We start from the raw sequence: 19,472 nt of genomic DNA, 5'->3' as shown, positions 1-19,472 counted from the left end.
AGAAGCATTGTGAAAAGCATTTTGCAATACCATGATTTTTTGAGGTGAGGAAGCTATAACTCTCCTCATCCATATATCTTGCTTCATTAAATTGAACTTGTTTGGAACTACCTATAATGGGAACAGATGATGAGGTGTATGGTCCTATCAATATCCACGTGGTTGGAAGCAACATAGGATGATGATGAAAATCTACTTGTAATTGGTCAGAAATCTATCCATCATAGATCAAGGTTTGTTCTATAGATTTCATTGTCCTACTTGGCCTTCTATTATAGTCTTATTAGATCTTCACATCCACTTACTCATTCCAAGTGTGCATTTCCTTACAAACTTCAAAGCATCCTTTTTTCTCTCTCTCATTGACTCACCACAGAATTCTATAAAGGAAAAAGAAAGATGGCAGCTGCAACATCTGGTGCTGTCTTGGGTTCTTCCTTCTTATGTGGAGGAAAGAGGAGTCAAAGCCTGTTAGCTAGTGCTGTAACCAAAGTTGGTGCTTTTGTTAATCCTAAAAGACTTAATGTGGTTGCTGCTGCTACTGCTACTGCACCAAAAAAGTCATGGATTCCTGCTGTTAAAGGTGGTGGAAATTTGATAGACCCTGAATGGCTTGATGGCTCGTAAGTCTACCTATCCACTCAATTTCTTTTCTTTTTTGTCTTTTACTTCTCAGAATTTGGCTTAGGCCTTTTTGTAAGTAAGCACTTCTTCAATAAGATAAAGGATAAAACTTGAGTGTTGTTTATTTGGTACTTGTGATCTTGTTTCCAATAAGAATATGATATGTGTATCATTCAAAATTTAACATGTAGCAAATGTCATGTTTTTTTGTTGAAAAATAGCATTAAAAGAACCAAAAAACAGCACATAAGTTTTCTCCCAAGGTAAAATCCTTAAGCTCCTCTGATAAACTTATAAACTAAAAGTTATCAACTATTTTCAGAAACTATTCTTATAAGGATAAATAAGTTATCAACCAAAAATGGACTTGTTCTCTATTTGTTCATTGTTTAAATTGCAGACTACCGGGTGACTATGGTTTTGACCCACTAGGCCTAGGCAAGGACCCAGCATTCCTCAAATGGTACAGAGAAGCTGAGCTTATTCATGGAAGATGGGCAATGGCTGCAGTTCTAGGCATCTTTGTTGGCCAGGCATGGAGTGGAGTTCCATGGTTTGAAGCTGGAGCTGACCCCAATGCAATTGCTCCTTTCTCATTTGGTACACTTCTAGGCACTCAGTTGCTTCTAATGGGATGGGTAGAGAGCAAGAGATGGGTGGACTTCTTTAACCCTGATTCACAGTCAGTGGAATGGGCCACTCCATGGTCAAAAACTGCCGAGAACTTCGCCAATGCCACCGGTGATCAAGGCTACCCTGGGGGAAAATTCTTTGACCCTTTAGGCCTTGCTGGTACAATCAAGGATGGTGTTTACATTCCAGATACAGATAAGCTAGAAAGATTGAAATTGGCTGAGATTAAGCATGCTAGGATTGCTATGTTGGCTATGCTTACTTTCTACTTTGAGGCTGGACAAGGGAAAACACCCCTTGGTGTTTTTGGCTTGTAAAATAAAAACAATTCATGTAGATATAGTTGAATTCAGAGACTAGACAGTAGTAGCTAATATGTTCCCCCATTACAAATTCAAATTATATGCTCCATTATTGGATGCATTCACCTTATGTCTGTACTCTAATGTAGCAATGGTTTAGTGAAAGATATGTAGAGACTTAAATGTAGTACTTTGCCCATGTCTATGTGTAGCCAATTCACATACAAAGTTTAAGGCATCTTTTTCATATGCTCCATAGACAATAAAACTCAAAAAATGTGTAGAAAGGGCCTTAAACTTTAATTCAAACATACCTCCTAAGCTTTGCTTTGCATGATGTAGAATTTGTAATTAAAGTTTCAAATGAGCTACATAATGAGGATATCTCCAACACTCACATCAATAACCAAATAAAATCCTACACGTGAACCTTGGCCATACACCTTTTGAGTGATAGAGAAATGTTTACCAACAGAAGAGGTAACTTGTCATCTAATACTGGAAGCAACTTTAGAACAAGAAGAAAGTTATTCTGAAAGATTCCTCATAGATTCACAATATTTTAACAATGCCAGCAAATATACTAACACCCCATTCTCAGCCAGTGATGATACCATAATTAACAGGATGATATAATATCCATAAAGTTGAAATACAAGACAACATAATAGTACATAAACATGTATAAAATATAATAAAGCAAAATTATCTGCTCTAGCTTTTTCTCTATTTGTTCCGAAAAAATGGCTGAGGAGATGGATAAGCATTTCTAAACAGATTGATTCCTTTATATGGTTATCAGCATCCCAAGTTATATACATATATATAACTGTAGTGGCAGACTCCAAAATCACTGTTAATGTAGAACAACATTTCTTGCTAAGGAGAGAATATACATCATTTCTTCAACAGTTTCTGGGAGAAAATTTTCCTTGAATACGGGTTATTTCGTGACATTGTCTTGTGAGACTCAACTGCTTCAACTAGTGAATTATGCGCATGACCCTAGTTTAGAAGTAAACGACAAACGTGAGAAAAGAGAAGGAAACAAAAATGGCAAGTTCATCAAAAAAATCAAAATGTTCAATGATGAAACCCCCAAAAATGCTAAGATGTGATGGTGAAAAGCATATGCATTTCTTACAGATATATGAAGAAGCAAACAAGGTGGCAAAGAAAATAAGCTGGTCATGTTACAAACCTCAGAATGTCTAAGAGCTGATTGAACAACATAATTTGCATGTGGATCTTGAAGCAGCTGTCCAAAGCAAGGAGCAGAGAGGAGTTCAAAAATGACTCTTGAACAATTCTCATCGTTAAATACAGCAAGACATTTTTCGACCACATGGCTACCAAACTTCTGCATTGACAGGTGCACATAGTTCCCTTTGAATTGTGAAATTACATTTGCAGTGGCAGATGGGTTCCGTAAGTCCAAGACAAATTGCACGACATAATTTCTGCAGAACGCAAAAAGAATCTAGAGATCAGAGGGTGGAAAATAAAACGGGAGGCATAATATCTCAAACAGTCAATAGTACAAGTTGATTTCTAAATATGACAGAAAAATGTCAAAGTAGAATTAGCCCTTAATTAAAAATGATCAACCAGACTTGATTGGCTGATTACAAATCCCATGCAGAGACAAAAACAGAAAGATGTAGAAAAAGAATCGATTCAGTATGAAAAGAGAAAAAAACATTCATGGCTATTTCAGGTGCCCTGTAGCACCATGAATTTATGGAATTCAACAAATAGATGGACTAAAATAGGTGATGATTATAGATTAATTTCGGTATCAAATTATACATTTTTTTAGTCTGAAAAGTAGACATTCTTAAATCACAAATTATCTATGTAGTTTTCCATGTTTTTACATTAAGCAATACACTTCAAATAGTTACCCAAATTGATCTTGAGCTAGCAGAAGTGCATTAGCACATATTTCTGCAACCAGTTTTTCTCTATGCTCCCCGTTTGAATGACCAATGCATCTTTGCAGAACACAACACCCATGTTGATGAGTTGCAATGTCAACACAATACTTTGCAGCAGCAGCAAATATAAACTGCTCAATGCAAAAAACAAAGGAAATATAAACTTTTTCACATATGTTCGGCAAAATTTCATCAAACCTCAATCATCAGTTGTAAAGAAATCACATTTAAGTCTAATTGACCTGCCTAATTTAGCATGTTTAACAATTGAACTAAGTCATTAAAAAATTTGCATCCATACAGTTTCTTAGTGAATTTTAAATGTGAAATAGGGATGTCTATAATGATATTTCTTCTGGTGAGATGGGCCTTTGCCTTTTGTTGTATGTAATATTTTCATTGCACAACATATTCTAGGGAAATACACATCACAACAGAACCCACCTAAACCACAGTTCAAAACCCTTTACCGTAGATCATCATCACAAACTAATTATTTTAAGTTTTTTAGTCAGACACTCTTCTCTCAAAAATGCTCATACAATTTAGTAATAGAAAAATGCATTAACTCTAAGTATGTTAATATTTTAACTAAGAAATAGATAAACGTATATGGATTTTTTAAGTTTTGAATTCTAACCCATAACAAGCTATGTTTCAGCTGAAGTAGCCATTAGTAGATAGGACAATTACTAATGAAATTGTCATCTTAAATCAGCCCTTGGAAGCCTCTAACATTTGATTTATCAGGAGTACAAAATTTTAGAAGATTGTGTATCCCTTATGCTACATTTGAAGGTCGTCTCATATAAGGGAGATAAAAATGCAGCCTAGAACTGTATTTTAAAGAACAACAGACACAGCAATTTCCTCATTGCAAAGGATAAAATGCAGGTAGACATAATCATCACACATGTTATTAGCATAGATGGACATATTGATGAAACAAACTGACAGTCAATTTGACATGGTGAAATGCAACATGTTATTTGAAATTACAAGCTCGGTCTATTCTGTGTACCAAGGGAGAGAGCAAACTAAGCGATCAGAAATAAATAGTAATTCCATATGCTTAGATACCATGATGTCCATTAATAATATTAATTATCAACAAATGCTCGTGTGTTGGTGAACTTGGCACTACTAGTTGCATGTATATGTCAAAAAATATTATTCCATTTACAGGACCATGTAGGTGAAAGATCAGTCCACAATTTTTAATAAGATGGCCATTACATGTTGGAAAAAAATAGCTACCAGGCAAACAGAATAGAACAGTCACTTGATCATTATGCTAACCTGTGACATAATATGGAGTTGCATTACTTGCATGTAATGGTAAAGGAGCAAGTGATATAAACTTTGAGAAAATAATGAAAGTGAGGGAAAGCAATAGTGATATTTGACATGAGATGATCATTGATCAGTTACCATCAATTGATCCAAAAGTTTGTAAGAGCATAGCAATAGAAATGAATTGAGCAGATAGATTTCTATTCAATCATAGCATAGCAACATCATGTAAAAGATTATTATCCAACTGTATAAACTTTAAATACTCGAGGATGGTAAAAGTCGTACCTTGTTATCTTCATTGCTTAGGCATTGCAAACAATGTTGAACCACATGATTTCCATTAAGATCTTTGATAAGAGTCAAGAATCCTGGTTCAAGAGCTGATACAACTAATGAAATTTGCTGCCAAGTTTTGAGAGTTTCAATCAGCTTCTGTACCACACGAGTTCTGAAAGAAGAAACAAAGTATTGTCAATTTCAATATCAGACAATCAAATATAACATTTCAATACTTGCATTGCATAAATTGCATGATTACCCGTGAGTGTTTAAAGAGATCCTGACAAGCTGCCCTATCTCTCCAGTAACCATGAGTATGATCTGCATTCTCTGCTCTTCACTACACACATCCAACAACTTTTGCATAAGGTAATTTCCAAAAGGATTAACCATAAGTTCCACTACATGATCAATGATCTCATTAAATATCACTTGAACATCTTCTGGTGTACCCTCATCGAACATTCTTTGCAGGAACCTACAGCCATACTGATCTTTCGCTATTAAGTATATGCACCCTCGTGCTTCTGCTAGTGAATTTAAATTATACTTCGGTAGCATGATGTCTAAGCCAGTTTCACCCACAGCGTTCCAATACCTTGATTGGTCCGAACCTCTGCAGCGAGCAACATAATTTAAGCTTTCACCTTGTAGGATGAAGCTCCCCTCCCTTGTAATAATATCTAAACTTCCTTGTGTGATTCTAGCATTCGAAGGTGGCACAGCTCTTGCATTACAGAGAGGAAAACCATAGTGCAGCGAATCTGGAACACTCGTATAAGGCCTTAAATTAGTACAAAGGGAATAGTAAGGCAATCTTGGCATGCCCCTTTCTTCTATTAAATTCATTCCATATTTCTGTCCATAAAGTGAAACATCAACCACTGGATTTCTGCTCATAGTAGCAGCAAACTCAGTTGCCAAACTTCCTCTACAATAGTCGTCATTTATCAGCTGCCTCATATGCCTTGGAGGATCCATTGAACCACTAAAGCTATTTAACTGAGAGAGCATGGTCTCATGCCACCCAGGAAATGTTTGTGATCTAAATAAATTATCCATTTTATAGTCTTGGCCTGGTCCTGACAAAGCTGAATTCATTTCAGCTCTGTGACTCATTAGAAAGGGAGGTTCAAATCCCCCAGAACTAAAAAATTCTCTCTTGAAATTGTCATAATCCCCATGCTTGTTGTGAACACTGATTGGATTATTTCCACTCACCGGAAACGAAAGCCCATTAGGATTTTGTTGCTGATTGGCAATGTACATTTTACTGAAATTTGCAGCAAGGCCTAACTCATCAACCAAACTGTCATTGACCTTGTCCCTCACAGAAGGCACACTAGATTGAAAGTCCTCAAAAGGAAGTGTAAGCGGGGTCGGTGATCCGGTATCTGATGATGAATGCATCCCAGAGAACAAACTAGAGGAAGAACCACCAAAAGATTGCAAAGAGAAAGCACTAACAGGGGATGAGGTATATGGATACTTAAAAGGATCATCATCATAATATATAACACCATTACCATACACATGACTATGATCATCACCAACATGTGCATGATGAAGGAGATTGTGATTGTTGTTAATGTGTGAAGATGTTGCTAGAGGGATCTCCTCATCAAGCAACATTTGAAACTCATCAACCTCCCAATCATCATTCACATTCTCTCTCATCTTTCCCCCCATTATATATCTATATCAACCAACAAAAACAACAACAACAACAACAACTCTTTCACACACCAACACAAACACACCAACAACAAAAATAGAAACAAACACAGAGACAAAACCAACCAAAGCAATCAGAGGAACCCAGAATTCAGAATAAGAAAAACAAGATCACTACTGTTTGATCATAATCTGGGGTGTGATATAACAATCAAAGGTGGTGTCTTTTTAAGATAAAAATTCGAATTGCATTTGCATTTGAATGAAAATGATTTATTTAATGAGGATTTGGTGAAGCATGCAAAGAATGAAGATTGATATACGGTTAGAAGGCACCGTATATGTACATTATACTCACCGTACACTCTAATATAGCTGAAGAAGAAGAAGAAGACATACACACTCTCTCTGGTTTTATATTTTATGAACACAAACAAAAACAAAGAGAGAGAGAAAGAAGCAGAGTGTGTAGTTATAATGTTATATAGTTATAGTCTGAGTCAGAGACAGAAGAGGCGTAAATAGGTTATCATAACTTATTATCTTTCTTATCACAGGTCACATCATCTCTAACGTGTGTTTTCAATCCATATATTTTGGTGTAATCAACAATATTCTGGATAAATCGAGTATTTGATTTTTTAGTTCAGAGTAATATTATATTCTCCTATAAATCTTTATAGTTAAAAAAATGATATATATTACTTATAAATTATATCACTTTGTAATATATGTGTGGGAATAATGATACTACAATTTTGTGTACTTATGCTACTTGGGTTTCAATTTCTTAATGACAATATATATTTATATTTTAAAGTTTAAATATTATTATCATATAAAATATATTTAAAAAGAAGTATATTGACATATCTAAATGCAGATTTATTACTTTATTTAAAGGTCTTATATAAGAATATGTTTTTAAATAAAATTATGAATATGGTAGACTTTTAAAAATGTAGCTTTAATTTTTTTTAAGTATATATGTGAATCTATTTAAAGCAACTCTTACTTACTAAGCAACTTTCATTTTCTTTGTAATTTATTTATTGTCTTTTTCTCTTACTTTTTATAATCATTTTTAAAATATAAAAAATGTAATATCTATATATGATATGAGTATAAATATTTGTACATAAATAATACATCATTTATTTATATTACTTATATTTAAAATATTGATGATTAAATATGATGACAGATAATATAAAAACTTTTACAATATCTATATATACATCTTATTCTCAAATATAAATTAGATATATATGAAACTTGTTTATGATGCTTGATAAGAAATGATATACACATCATTCAAGTCCTTGAGTTATATCTATAACCAACAATGTATAAAACTAAATGATGCATTCATAATATAAAATCATGTATAATGTCAATAAGTGACCCACTTTTCTCCTAAATTTCATATTAAAACATATTAATTACTCTAAATTAAGAGTTGAATGATGAAAGGTTTTATGAAAAGTTGAGAAAAGGTAGTGTATTTAATTCTTTTAATTATAAAAAAGGTACATTTCTAAGTTAAAAAGAGATAAAAGCACAACCCATTTTCTAATAAATATTTATTGTTAATTAGTTACCTTTAAGATGCACCTTTTGATAATAGAGAATCAAAAGTGCTGTTTAAGGGGGAGAACTCATATTAAAATCGAAAACAAAGAGATTCATTAGTTAAAGAGAAAAATATTTATATTTGTCAACATACTATTTATATTTAATTATTATTGACTATTTCAAAAAAATAATACAAATAAATAATATAATAATTATGTATTTATTTAATTTAAATATTGTAGAAACTTATATAATTCCTGCTTCAGTTTTTCACATTCTGACGTCACTTTGTGAGACTTGAACAAATAACAACACTCTTTCCTCGTTCCTTCTTTCCCCTTTTGCCTCATTCACCTTCATCTCTCTCTCTCTCTCTCTCTCTCTCTCTCTCTCTCTCTCTTTCACTATTCGCCATGGGAGACGCTGCTTCTTGCGGATTGGCTCATCGACTAGGTCATTTTCTATTTTCACCTTTTATTGCTTGGATTATCTAATTCAACATTTTTTTGTTATGCTTGTGCGACTCATTGTATTTCTTTATTTGGCATAATACCTAAATCAACTATTTTGCTGAATTTCATAATATCAATGTGCAGATATTCACCAATTACAGATTGAAGCCCAGCACCGGTGGCTGCGACCTTCTGAGATTTCTGAAATTCTTCGTAATTATCGCATGTTTCACATTACACCAGAACCTCATAACAGGCCACCGAGTATGCTTACTGCATATGTTACTCATACTTTGTATATAATGTTTTTACATACATGGCTTGAATATGTTACCACTTACCACATAAAAAACTGAGTTTAAGATCGTTGCTCAGTGACTATGAGGTCACCAGTTCAAATCCTGGAAACAGCTTTTCTGCTTGCAGGGTAAGGCAACCTACATCTACCATCCTTGGACCCCACTAAGTGGGAGTCTCGTGCACTGGTCCGCCCTTTTTACATGGGTTAAATGAATTGCCCAAGAAGCTTAGAAGCACTAATCTCCCATGAATTATTTGTTGCAATGAGGTTTTATTTCTTTACTAACTGTTAGCAGGAATTATAACAGCCTTGTAGGAGGCTATTATTGATGCTGGACATGAATTTATTGCCCTCCTTTGATTCGTTTTGCTGAATATAGTTCATTTTTAAGGTTTATAGAGTATCTCAATTGTAGGTTTCCCGTTCACTTTTAAGGTTTATAGAGTATCTCAATTGTAGGTTTCCTGTTCATTTTTAAGGTTTATAGAGTATCTCAATTGTAGGTTTCCCGTTCAAATAGATCTTATATATTTCAGAACAAGGAATACATGAACTTTTGGCAGTTCTGTTAATAAACCTTTTCTTGAAATTTGTAGAAAAAGAGCATCATATATTCGTGTCACAAGTTAGTAGTTGGATACTAAGTAGTAATTTGCTGTTCAGGCTAAAATCTTGCATTGTTGTTAACTGTAGTCCATCTTTTAGCTCATATTATTAATGCTCATAAAGATGTCTTCATGACTGTTTTTTCATGATTGCAGGTGGTTCACTTTTTATTTTTGATCGTAAGGTTTTGAGATACTTTAGAAAGGATGGGCATAATTGGAGAAAGAAAAAAGACGGAAAAACTGTGAAAGAAGCTCATGAAAAGTTGAAGGTCAGATAAAAATTTGCTTTGTTTTTGAGTTTGTAGTCAATCAAATCTCTGTAAGGCAAGCATGTATGTAAGACGACTTGAAATTTTTTCAACTAATCTTGTCTTATTGGAAAACAAGTCTTTATTACCCTTGAATAGTTATTTGCTGGGATTGTGACATCCTTCTGCAAATTTAGGTGGGAAGTATTGATGCATTACATTGCTACTATGCCCATGGAGAAGATAATGAAAATTTTCAGAGGCGAAGCTACTGGATGCTTGAACCGTGAGTATGACCTGATTTACTTCATGATTTGTGTGACAATACGCATTGGAAATGAAAGTACAGTCCTATACCACATGTTTGTTGCCTTGTACTCCCTTTGGTCCTTATTATAATGCACCATCTAGAAGGTTTTGATGGTCCTTTTTATAAAGTACATTACAATTTCTATGAAGCATTTATTATTATTTTTTCATTATTTGCCCTTATTAAAGACTTTAGTTCTCTATCATTTCTTTTCTTGGATAAATCAATAGTCCATACATAGTGGGGTTAAGTTAATAGTTTGCTGTAATCAAGAATATCAACCAAGAAGTACTACAATATTAAATGAGAGTAAAACTGTAATGTTGTAGTATTTAAAAAAAAATATCAAGTAGTTACCTAAAGTAACTATTTTTATTGGTCTGTAATTTGGTTGAAAGTGCCTTATAATAAGGACCAGAGTAATATTTAAGCAATACTTTAGTAATGTTACTGCATCCGTGACCATGTCTCAATTCTCAACTCTCAAGTCTATATGTATATAAAACTTTAAGGGTTTTCGCTTGCCCCCCAAAGATAGTAGATCTACATCTTTGGCTTTACTTTGGTGTTTTACTCATGCATGCTTCAAAGGATTTGCTATTATACTGATTGGGCAACTTTACTGCATTGTTAGTTTTCCCTGTTCTATATTGTTTTTAGTATTTTATGTTTTGGTAAATTTCTAATCCCCTCCGGTAGTAATCCACCTATTTTTTTGCTAGTAAAATTTCTTTTTCCATTGAAAAAAGCATTGATGTTTTAATGCTATTGGAGTTTTATCTATTTGGCTGCTTCTTTCCCTGTTTTTAAGTTTTCAATGTACATATGCTGAAATAAGTTTTGTTTCTTATAATTAATGAGATTATGGTTTTCTTGTGACTTTGTTTTACTGCAGAGATATGATGCACATAGTTTTTGTTCACTACTTGGAAGTTAAGGTATTTTGTACATTTCCGTTTATTTTTTTGCCTTTTGTTTATGCTATTGTTGAAGAAAAAGCTCTGTTAGAAATCTCAACTAACGAGGCTTGATAATATGCATGATGTTTTTTTTAAAAGATCCTGCAATCTGTATGTTATTCTTGCAGTCATGAAACAAGCATTAGAAGATGTTCAATATAAAAGGATCCTTGTTTTGTAGTCCTGGTCTTGTTTGACTTGCGTATTCTGTGACTTAACATGGGTTCTTCATGTCTCAGGGTAACAAGACAACTATTGGAGGAATTAGAGAAGGTGATGACGTCACATCAGATTCCCAAAGGGTCACCTCTCCATCATCTGGATTTCCCTCAAATTATAGCTCTGTGCCTTCACCGAGTACAGATTCCATGAGCCCAACTAGCAGCCTGACATTTTCACGTGAAGATGCCGATTCTGGTACTCTACCTAAATTTATTTCATGGAGGTTTATAATTCTACGCAATCTGTGAACTAAATTAATATTGCTAAGGCTTTAAATGTCACGGTGTATTGTCATACCATATATTTACTGAAGAGTTTGGTCCATTTCGTCACCCATAAATGATTTGATCAAATTTCTTCCCAGAGGATATTCACCAAGGAAGTTCTGGATTACGCCCATTACATGAGTCACAACATAAGGGGAATGGTATTCTGGCGGACAAGCTTAATGCTGGTTTCAACAGTTCATATCTTCTTCATCCCATTTCAGGTTACCTTGCCTTCCTTTTGCCTGTTTTACATGATTGTTTTGTAATTATTATTCAACTTCTATCAGGCAACCGCTCATCTCAACTTCAATTTGACTAGCAGGTTTTCTTTTGTATATGTTAAAATATTTTCAGGTGATCATGGGTTGTCATCAACTTCTGGAACAGATTATATCCCATTTGCTCCAGGGGATAAATTTAGAGGAAATGATACTACTTACATTGATGGTCAGAAAGCACATGGCATGGCATCCTGGAACAATGTCTTGGAGCAATGTACCACGGAATTGCATACTGATCCTTCTCTTATATCATTTCCTTCCACCCCATCCGGTTTGGTGGGTAACATTCTTGATCAAGAACATACCATTTTCAGTGACCTTTTAGCGGGTAGAAGTGGCCTCAGTGAGGAGGCAGGGAGCTCTCGGTCTCTTCAATCAAATTGGCAGGTACTTACTGTTCTTTCATGCTTATGTGCTGGTAGCATCATCTGGGGCTAACTTTTTAGGATGGAAACATCATCATATGAGAGTCTTCCAAGGCTCAGACTGATGCGAATGCCACTTAAACTAGAACTTTCATTAATAAATTTAAATTAAACTTAATGAATTATATGGTATTGATCTGCTTGTGTTGCACTCACTAGTTTTGAATTGTTTATGCAACGTCAAAAATGCTAGAACACAGTTGAGGGTTTCCCTTCTTTATTGCATTTTTTGGTGTGACTTGAAACTTCTCCAGATGTATCTGTATCCAACCTTCTCCTGAGATAAGTATTTATCAGCGTGAAATCTTCCTAAATACCTTAGTTGATATCTCTGACAACATATTGGCTTGGTGTCAAAAAATTTATATTTTGATTACTTATTTGAATCTGATGTTTTAACCTGGAGTTTGTTTGGTTTCTCTTATATGGAAGTTTGTAACCTATTATAAAAAGTTTAAAGCACCAACTTATAAGATTTCACAACTTTGCTTAACTATCTTCATCTTGTTATTTGACTTGATCCAGATTCATTTTCAAGACAATTCAGGGAACTTGCCAGCCATAGCCCAATCATTGAGTTTGGATTTTGGATCTGGATATAGCATTGATTTACTAGGGAATGAAACTCATGTAAGTTCTGAAATTGCTCCCAACCTGTTTAGTTTTCATGGTACGCAAAAAGAGCAGTCTGTGCAGCAATACTATCCAGAACAGCATGCAGACAGACAATCTCAACTTGCACTAAAATCCAATTCTGTGAATAAAGTTCCTGGTGAAGAAAGTATCAACTATGCCTTCACTGTGAAGCGCACATTATTGGATCGAGATGAAAGCCTGAAGAAGGTTGATAGCTTCTCTCGGTGGGTTAGTAAAGAACTTGGAGAGGTTGATGATTTGAATATGCAGTCCACACCTGGTATTTCATGGAGCACGGATGAATGTGGGCATGTCATGGATGATGCCTCATTGAGTCCATCCCTTTCCCAGGATCAGCTGTTTAGCATAAATGACTTTTCACCTAAATGGGCTTATGCTGAATCAGAAACTGAGGTACTGATCAAATGGATAGTACTTCTAATAACAATGAAAGATAACCAGATTAAAAACATAATATAGAGTAAAGTGTAAACATCAACTTATACTTTGATATTGAATTCCATTATGAATATTTTTTCTTCAGCCAAAAATTTACTGGCTCTATATCCTCCCCCCCTACCGGGATTGGGTATTTAAATGTGTATGATACATATTATTTTTCATTGAGGACAAAAGCTTTTTATTTATTGCCTCTGGTATCAACCATATTGTCCTGGACTGATGTATGCAGGTTTTATCTTGTTCAATTTTTTAAATTTAAACGTTTCCAGTTTGTATTTATTTCACATCATGTTATTGCATAATACATCTGTATTTCACATCATGTTATTGCATAATACATCTTGTAAGTTGTCCATTTTTCTGTTTAGCATGCTATATATGATCATTGGTTTTATTCTTACATTTAGTCTCTATTGCTAACATGAAATGAGAACGAACCCAGTGTAGTTTGACTGACACCTTATCCTATTTAAAAACATACAGGTGTTGATAATTGGAGCATTTTTGAAGAGTCAACCTGAGGTGACAACCTGTAACTGGTCCTGTATGTTTGGGGAAGTGGAGGTTCCTGCTGAGGCTTTAGCTAATGGAATTCTGTGCTGTCAAGCTCCATCTCTTAAGATTGGACGGGTTCCTTTCTATGTTACATGTTCCAATAGGTTAGCTTGTAGTGAGGTGCGGGAATTTGATTACAGAGAGGGCTTTTCTGCAAATGTAGATTTTGCAGGTATCTATGACAGTTCATCTGATATGCTGCTTCATTTGCAACTGGAGGAGTTGCTTTCTTTAAAACCAGTGCAGCCTTCAAATCTAACTTTTGAGGGTTATATGGAGCAAAGAAGCATAATTTTGAAGCTTATTTCGCAGAGGGAGGAAGAGGAATATTCAAGTAACGAAGAGCCCACTCTCGAGATGGGTATCTCACAACAAAAGGTTAAGGAGCATCTTCACAGGCAGGTTAAAGAGAAGCTGTATTCATGGCTTCTTCACAAAGCAACTGACAGTGGTAAAGGGCCAAATATCTTAGACAAGAATGGGCAGGGTGCGTTACATTTAGCTTCTGCTCTTGGTTATGACTGGGGCATAAAACCAATTTTAACTGCTGGAGTTAATATCAATTTCCGCGATGTGAATGGTTGGACAGCTCTACATTGGGCTGCATTTTGTGGCAGGTAAGGGATGAGAATATTTTTACCCTTAATTCTGTTGAGTCCATCGTTCATAATTATATTTACTAGTCTGTTTGAACCTTCCTCTTCTACCTTCATATGCATTGTATTTTCAGACCTTTTGAAATTGTTTACAGATTTAGTTTGTATTAGCATATGAAACTATTAATTTCAATATTGCCCAGAAAAGGGTTCTGGCATTTCGCATGATCAAAATTCCTTACCCCTTTATATTTAAACTGTCTTTGCGCTAAACTTCACAGCACTTTTATGCATGTAAATTAACCCACTTGGAGTTGTCCCATAAGAAATTCGTTCTGACAGTTGAAGTCAGATTGCGCAAGTCTAGTATTTATAATGCTTTCATCATTAGTCAGAAGTATTTATTGTTTTTAACTCAAACTGCTCTTAAATATATTATGTTCAGGATAAGACGAATTGATTCCTTATCTTATTCTTTGTCCTCCTTTGCTCAGAGAGCGGACAGTTGCTGTCCTTGTCTCCATGGGTGCGGATTCTGGAGCATCGACAGATCCATCTCCAACATTTCCTTCAGGTAGAACACCTGCAGATCTTGCATCTAGCAACGGGCACAAAGGAATCTCTGGTTTTCTTGCTGAGTCTTTATTAACAGGCCACCTTGAATCTCTCACAATGGATGATCAACACAAAGGTGGTAGGCAACAACTTTCAGGATTGAACATAGTGCAGACAGCTTCCGAACGAACTGCAACACCTGTGTTCTATGGTGATATGCCAGATGCCCTCAGTCTCAAGGATTCTCTTACCGCTGTCCGTAATGCTATACAAGCTGCTGATCGTATACATCAAGTATTCAGAATGCAGTCATTTCAGAGAAAGCAATTAAATCAGTATGAAGATGAAGATGAGCTTGGGTTGGCAGAGCAGCAAGCTGTTTCCCTTATAGCTTCTAAGTCATGCAAATCTGGACAAGGAGATGGTTTAGCCAATGCTGCTGCAACACAAATACAGAAAAAGTTTCGCGGTTGGAAGAAGAGACAAGAGTTCTTGTTCATTCGTCAGAGAATTGTGAAAATCCAGGTTCATTAATATGCTCTATCTACTTGAGTTTTCATTTTTTAACACTATGTTAGATGTTTTTTAATTTCCCACTGGATCATCCTATCAATTACTCTGCTAGTCTGCTATTTTGGAAATTATAGGTGCAAAGTTGATTGCATCAAATACTTTGATAAAAAAGTTAAAAACTCAGTCTAAGAATGCATATTTTCTCCTGTAAATACTTTTTTATCTCTTTCCCATTCTATAATTTGTGTACATTTTGATTGTCAAAAATGGGAATGCTCTCCGGAATGTGATGAAGCCTGAGGTTGAATTTCCCCCCGCATTTGGTTCATCCTTACATGGTTACTACTTAGTGTTTGACATCTCATCAAATCATATGCTTGAGCCCCAAGTGGAGCCGTGAAACCAACCCTGTCTCTTGGCAGATCCAATGGAAATTAAGAACCCTTGAAAGGAGTAGAGCATTTTGTTCCACGGAGTACATCGAAGAATATCATATATAATATAGCACAATTTCATAAATGGTGTAAAACAAAAGTTCAAATTGGGGACACACCCTATATTCACCAAAAAAGTTTAGAAGAGAGTACAAGAGACATTCAGAGATTTCCAACTAGCTTGATATTCAATTGTCTCTCTGACCGAAGTTTTTAAGACTTAGGTGTGATTTGATGTTGGAGATTTGATCTTCCACCAATCCACCTTCCCCTTTCCCAGTTTCCCCTACCTAATTGTACCTTGGATATAAGTAATCAGAGAGAAAAGACTAATCAGAGATTTCCTTGTCTCTTTCTCATTTTTATTTTGTGTCTCACACATGTTTCCACTGAGTTTTGATTTGTGTGGTGTTAAGGCCCATGTTAGAGGTCACCAGGTAAGGAAGAAGTATGGAAATATCATCTGGTCTGTGGGAATACTGGAGAAGGTTATATTACGCTGGAGGCGCAAGGGCAGTGGTTTACGTGGATTTCGACAAGATGCCCTTCCTAAGACTCCCAGCCAACAAAGTGATCCTGTGAAAGAGGATGATTACGATTTTCTCAAGGAAGGAAGGAAACAAAGTGAGGAAAAGTTCCAAAAGGCCCTTTCAAGGGTGAAGTCCATGGTTCAGTATCCAGAGGCACGGGCTCAATACCGGCGACTGCTGAATGTCGTTGAGGACGTCCGTCAAACCAAGGTATTTTCCTAACTTTTAGCAGATTTATGAGCTCATTAACATTTGGCTGCGAAAATAAAATTATTTCAATAATCAATTATAAGCTGAACCTGTTTATGTCTGGTTATTTTGCTGAAAAGCGATTTTAAGATAATCTTCTTTGTTTGAATTGTGTAAACAAAAATCACTTTTAATAGTAAATTACGAAAAAGGTTATAAAGTTGTTTGTAGAAATTTAATAACATTTGTTTGAAGGTTAATTTGGGAGGGGTGTCATGGGAAAAATATGAATGATATCAAAATAATCTAAAGGCTTTTTTTAAATAAGCTTGAAAACCATAAAAACTTCCTTTTTAAACATCTCCCGTTCTTCATCTATTTTATAAAAAACAGTTGATATGCTAAAAAAAAGCTAAAATCACAATCAATTATCTAAAATCATCTTTATCCGACACACTTGATGATATTCTCAATTGTTATCTGGCAGACATGCAATATGGATCTGGTCAATGCTGAAGAGACAGTTGATAGTGTGGAGGAGTTGATTGATATTGATATGCTTTTAGATGATGATAATTTCATTCCTATAGCATTTGATTGATTCTCTGTGGTGGCCATTCCTATCTAACATCGTCTTCATGTATATAATTCTAATCACTTACTTGGATCCAAGGCTAATATATAAGTATAAATAGATTATGATATAGGTAGCTTGCATTCTGGCTTGACAGTTTCAGATATTTTAATCTAATGAGACATGGTTTGGTTTTGTTTATGGTGGTTTTTATATGAAAGGAATGCTTCTATTTATAATTGGTTGGGGATTATAGTATAATGTATAACTGCAATTTGTACAAAAGTGGGTTGTGGTCAGAGGAATATTTACTATCATCATTCATCTTATTTTATTTTTGGAGCTCCTTTATTTAATTGCTGCAACTTGTTTGTCAGTTTAATCTTAGTTCCCTCATTCATCTTAAAGTTTTCAATTTTTGGATCTCTACATCTTTGTTGTAGAGAATGAATATTCATCAATCTAAACCCTTCATTGAATGCCACATTTAACACCTTTTTCCTTTCTGCTCTCTACTCTCACTGGGATTTCACTTTATCTTTCTCCCTCTCATTCTAAATATTTGATTATTATAATTATTACCTTAAGTGTGTTTAGTATTATGCTCCTCTCATCATTTTCAAAGGCATTCCAACCTGATTCATTAGACGTGAATTACTCATCAAAAACTCTACTTTTTTAAAAGGGGAAGAGGTTGCCAATCATCATTTGCAATTTCACATGATCAAAATTGAGTGACAAAGTGTTATTAATTTCTTTAAGCTACTCTTATTCACAGTATTATAGTATCTAAAAATCAAATTTTGAATTAATTATACACATCTATTTTAATTAGTTGTCCAAAAGTTGTTTTAAATATATTTTTATTAAAGGTTACTTCTTTTATTTAATTTTCCTACATATTAATTAATACCTGCTACTCTGTTATTGTAATTTGACTACTCTGCTTTTCTGGCATCTGCACTTACAGGTGGACCTATGGCTATGGTACATACTTTAGGACAAAAAGCCGAAACAAAATAGAGTACAGTAGTTTCTGACTTTCTGACAAATTTGTCCATAACACAATTATTTAACTGCATCCTAAAATTAAGCCCCACAAGATTCCTTGCATTGAAAGTTGCTCTTGTTTGAAAGAAAAAAATAATATAAAGATTAAACCCATCACACTTTTCTGTCCTTAATTGCAGGTTGTATGTTTCTATGCTCAGAAATTGACTATAGAGTTAATGTCCTGTCTGAAAAAATCTAACCTGCAGGGTTGACTTTTGCAGATCCAATGCTCCTCTACATCATCCCAACACATATAATAATAAGCCTAAGAATATAGTAGTACTTGGTACAATTTTTTATTGCTTAAACAAGTAAAAATCATTTTCCTTTGCTATCCTTTTGGGACATGAGCTTTTGGGGGCAATGAGAGAATTATATCAAGGTTATAGTTTTTGGTGTGAGGTTAAAAAATGTTGCTGACTTTTTAAGTCTCCCCCTCACCCTATAACCAATAGTTGTTTTATCTTGTACATCAATTCCAACTGATAATAGAAAATTATTATTTTCTAGATGTAGAGATTGTAGAAATTATTTTACTATTTTTTATTTTTTTATTTTTTTATATACCATGAGCATTTATTCTTTAAGTAACTTAGTTATTTACTAAAGCTAGATTATTGTTTATAAAATATTTGGTAATTTCTTGAAGTGGTTTATAATCTTATCAATTAATATATTAATACAAATATAAATTGTATGTCATATTTAATAAATAAAATTATCTTAATAAGACGTTAATAAACTTAATTTTATTATAAATTATAAAGTATGTACTAATAAAATTTTGGTCTAATGAGATAAGATATTATTGAATCCACATATATACTAAAATATCAAATGTTTAATTACTGAAAATGACATTAATAAACATTTCCTGGAAATACTTGTGAGATACTTTTGACTTAGACCAAAAGAAAATTATAAAGTATGTATTTGGATGTTTAGTTTATTTTATGAACCTACCTTACCCATCAATCTTT

The 19,472-nt window shown here is 34.3% G+C and overlaps 3 protein-coding genes across 5 annotated transcripts; 2 read left to right on the top strand and 1 right to left on the bottom strand.

The window, feature by feature from the left end:
- On the top strand, window positions 309–1,758 carry LOC109345678 (chlorophyll a-b binding protein CP24 10A, chloroplastic-like). Its single transcript, XM_019584819.1, has 2 exons — window positions 309–623; window positions 1,025–1,758. The coding sequence occupies exons 1-2, from the start codon at window positions 400–402 to the stop codon at window positions 1,572–1,574; spliced, it is 774 nt and encodes a 257-aa protein (XP_019440364.1). The 5' UTR covers window positions 309–399; the 3' UTR covers window positions 1,575–1,758.
- LOC109345677 (putative pumilio homolog 7, chloroplastic) lies at window positions 2,144–6,912 on the bottom strand. Its single transcript, XM_019584818.1, has 5 exons — window positions 5,331–6,912; window positions 5,078–5,240; window positions 3,464–3,627; window positions 2,761–3,019; window positions 2,144–2,564 (listed from the first exon to the last, which is right to left on the bottom strand). The coding sequence occupies exons 1-5, from the start codon at window positions 6,758–6,760 to the stop codon at window positions 2,457–2,459; spliced, it is 2,124 nt and encodes a 707-aa protein (XP_019440363.1). The 5' UTR covers window positions 6,761–6,912; the 3' UTR covers window positions 2,144–2,456.
- LOC109345664 (calmodulin-binding transcription activator 2-like) lies at window positions 8,591–17,741 on the top strand. 3 transcript variants are annotated; one of them, XM_019584800.1, is made up of 14 exons: window positions 8,591–8,773; window positions 8,917–9,036; window positions 9,835–9,950; window positions 10,127–10,215; window positions 11,135–11,177; window positions 11,438–11,615; window positions 11,785–11,910; window positions 12,044–12,357; window positions 12,921–13,445; window positions 13,977–14,665; window positions 15,139–15,724; window positions 16,563–16,886; window positions 17,353–17,487; window positions 17,646–17,741. In XM_019584800.1, exons 1-13 carry the CDS (start codon window positions 8,734–8,736, stop codon window positions 17,464–17,466), a joined length of 3,264 nt encoding a protein of 1,087 aa, XP_019440345.1. In that variant the 5' UTR covers window positions 8,591–8,733; the 3' UTR covers window positions 17,467–17,487; window positions 17,646–17,741. The 3 variants fall into 3 exon arrangements, with proteins under 3 accessions (XP_019440345.1, XP_019440344.1, XP_019440343.1); XM_019584799.1 differs by having other exon boundaries at window positions 17,353–17,514; XM_019584798.1 differs by having other exon boundaries at window positions 17,353–17,678.

Source organism: Lupinus angustifolius, chromosome LG04, assembly GCF_001865875.1.
Source record: "Lupinus angustifolius cultivar Tanjil chromosome LG04, LupAngTanjil_v1.0, whole genome shotgun sequence".
Taxonomy (NCBI): domain Eukaryota; kingdom Viridiplantae; phylum Streptophyta; class Magnoliopsida; order Fabales; family Fabaceae; genus Lupinus; species Lupinus angustifolius.
This window is presented reverse-complemented; position numbering and strand designations above follow the sequence as displayed.

What these genes read in the sequence shown, in the direction of transcription:
- LOC109345678 (XM_019584819.1), top strand. Translation starts at nt 400, where the DNA reads ATGGCAGCTGCAACATCTGGTGCTGTCTTGGGTTCTTCCTTCTTATGT. An exon ending in CCTGAATGGCTTGATGGCTC is followed by an intron (nt 624 to 1,024) that starts GTAAGTCTACCT and finishes TTTAAATTGCAG; the next exon opens with ACTACCGGGTGACTATGGTT.
- LOC109345677 (XM_019584818.1), bottom strand. Translation starts at nt 6,760, where the DNA reads ATGGGGGGAAAGATGAGAGAGAATGTGAATGATGATTGGGAGGTTGAT. An exon ending in TAAGCAATGAAGATAACAAG is followed by an intron (nt 3,628 to 5,077) that starts GTACGACTTTTA and finishes TGCATTGAGCAG; the next exon opens with TTTATATTTGCTGCTGCTGC. An exon ending in CAGCTCTTAGACATTCTGAG is followed by an intron (nt 2,565 to 2,760) that starts GTTTGTAACATG and finishes CTTCTAAACTAG; the next exon opens with GGTCATGCGCATAATTCACT.
- LOC109345664 (XM_019584800.1), top strand. Translation starts at nt 8,734, where the DNA reads ATGGGAGACGCTGCTTCTTGCGGATTGGCTCATCGACTAG. An exon ending in ACCTCATAACAGGCCACCGA is followed by an intron (nt 9,037 to 9,834) that starts GTATGCTTACTG and finishes TCATGATTGCAG; the next exon opens with GTGGTTCACTTTTTATTTTT. An exon ending in TGGGCTGCATTTTGTGGCAG is followed by an intron (nt 14,666 to 15,138) that starts GTAAGGGATGAG and finishes TCCTTTGCTCAG; the next exon opens with AGAGCGGACAGTTGCTGTCC.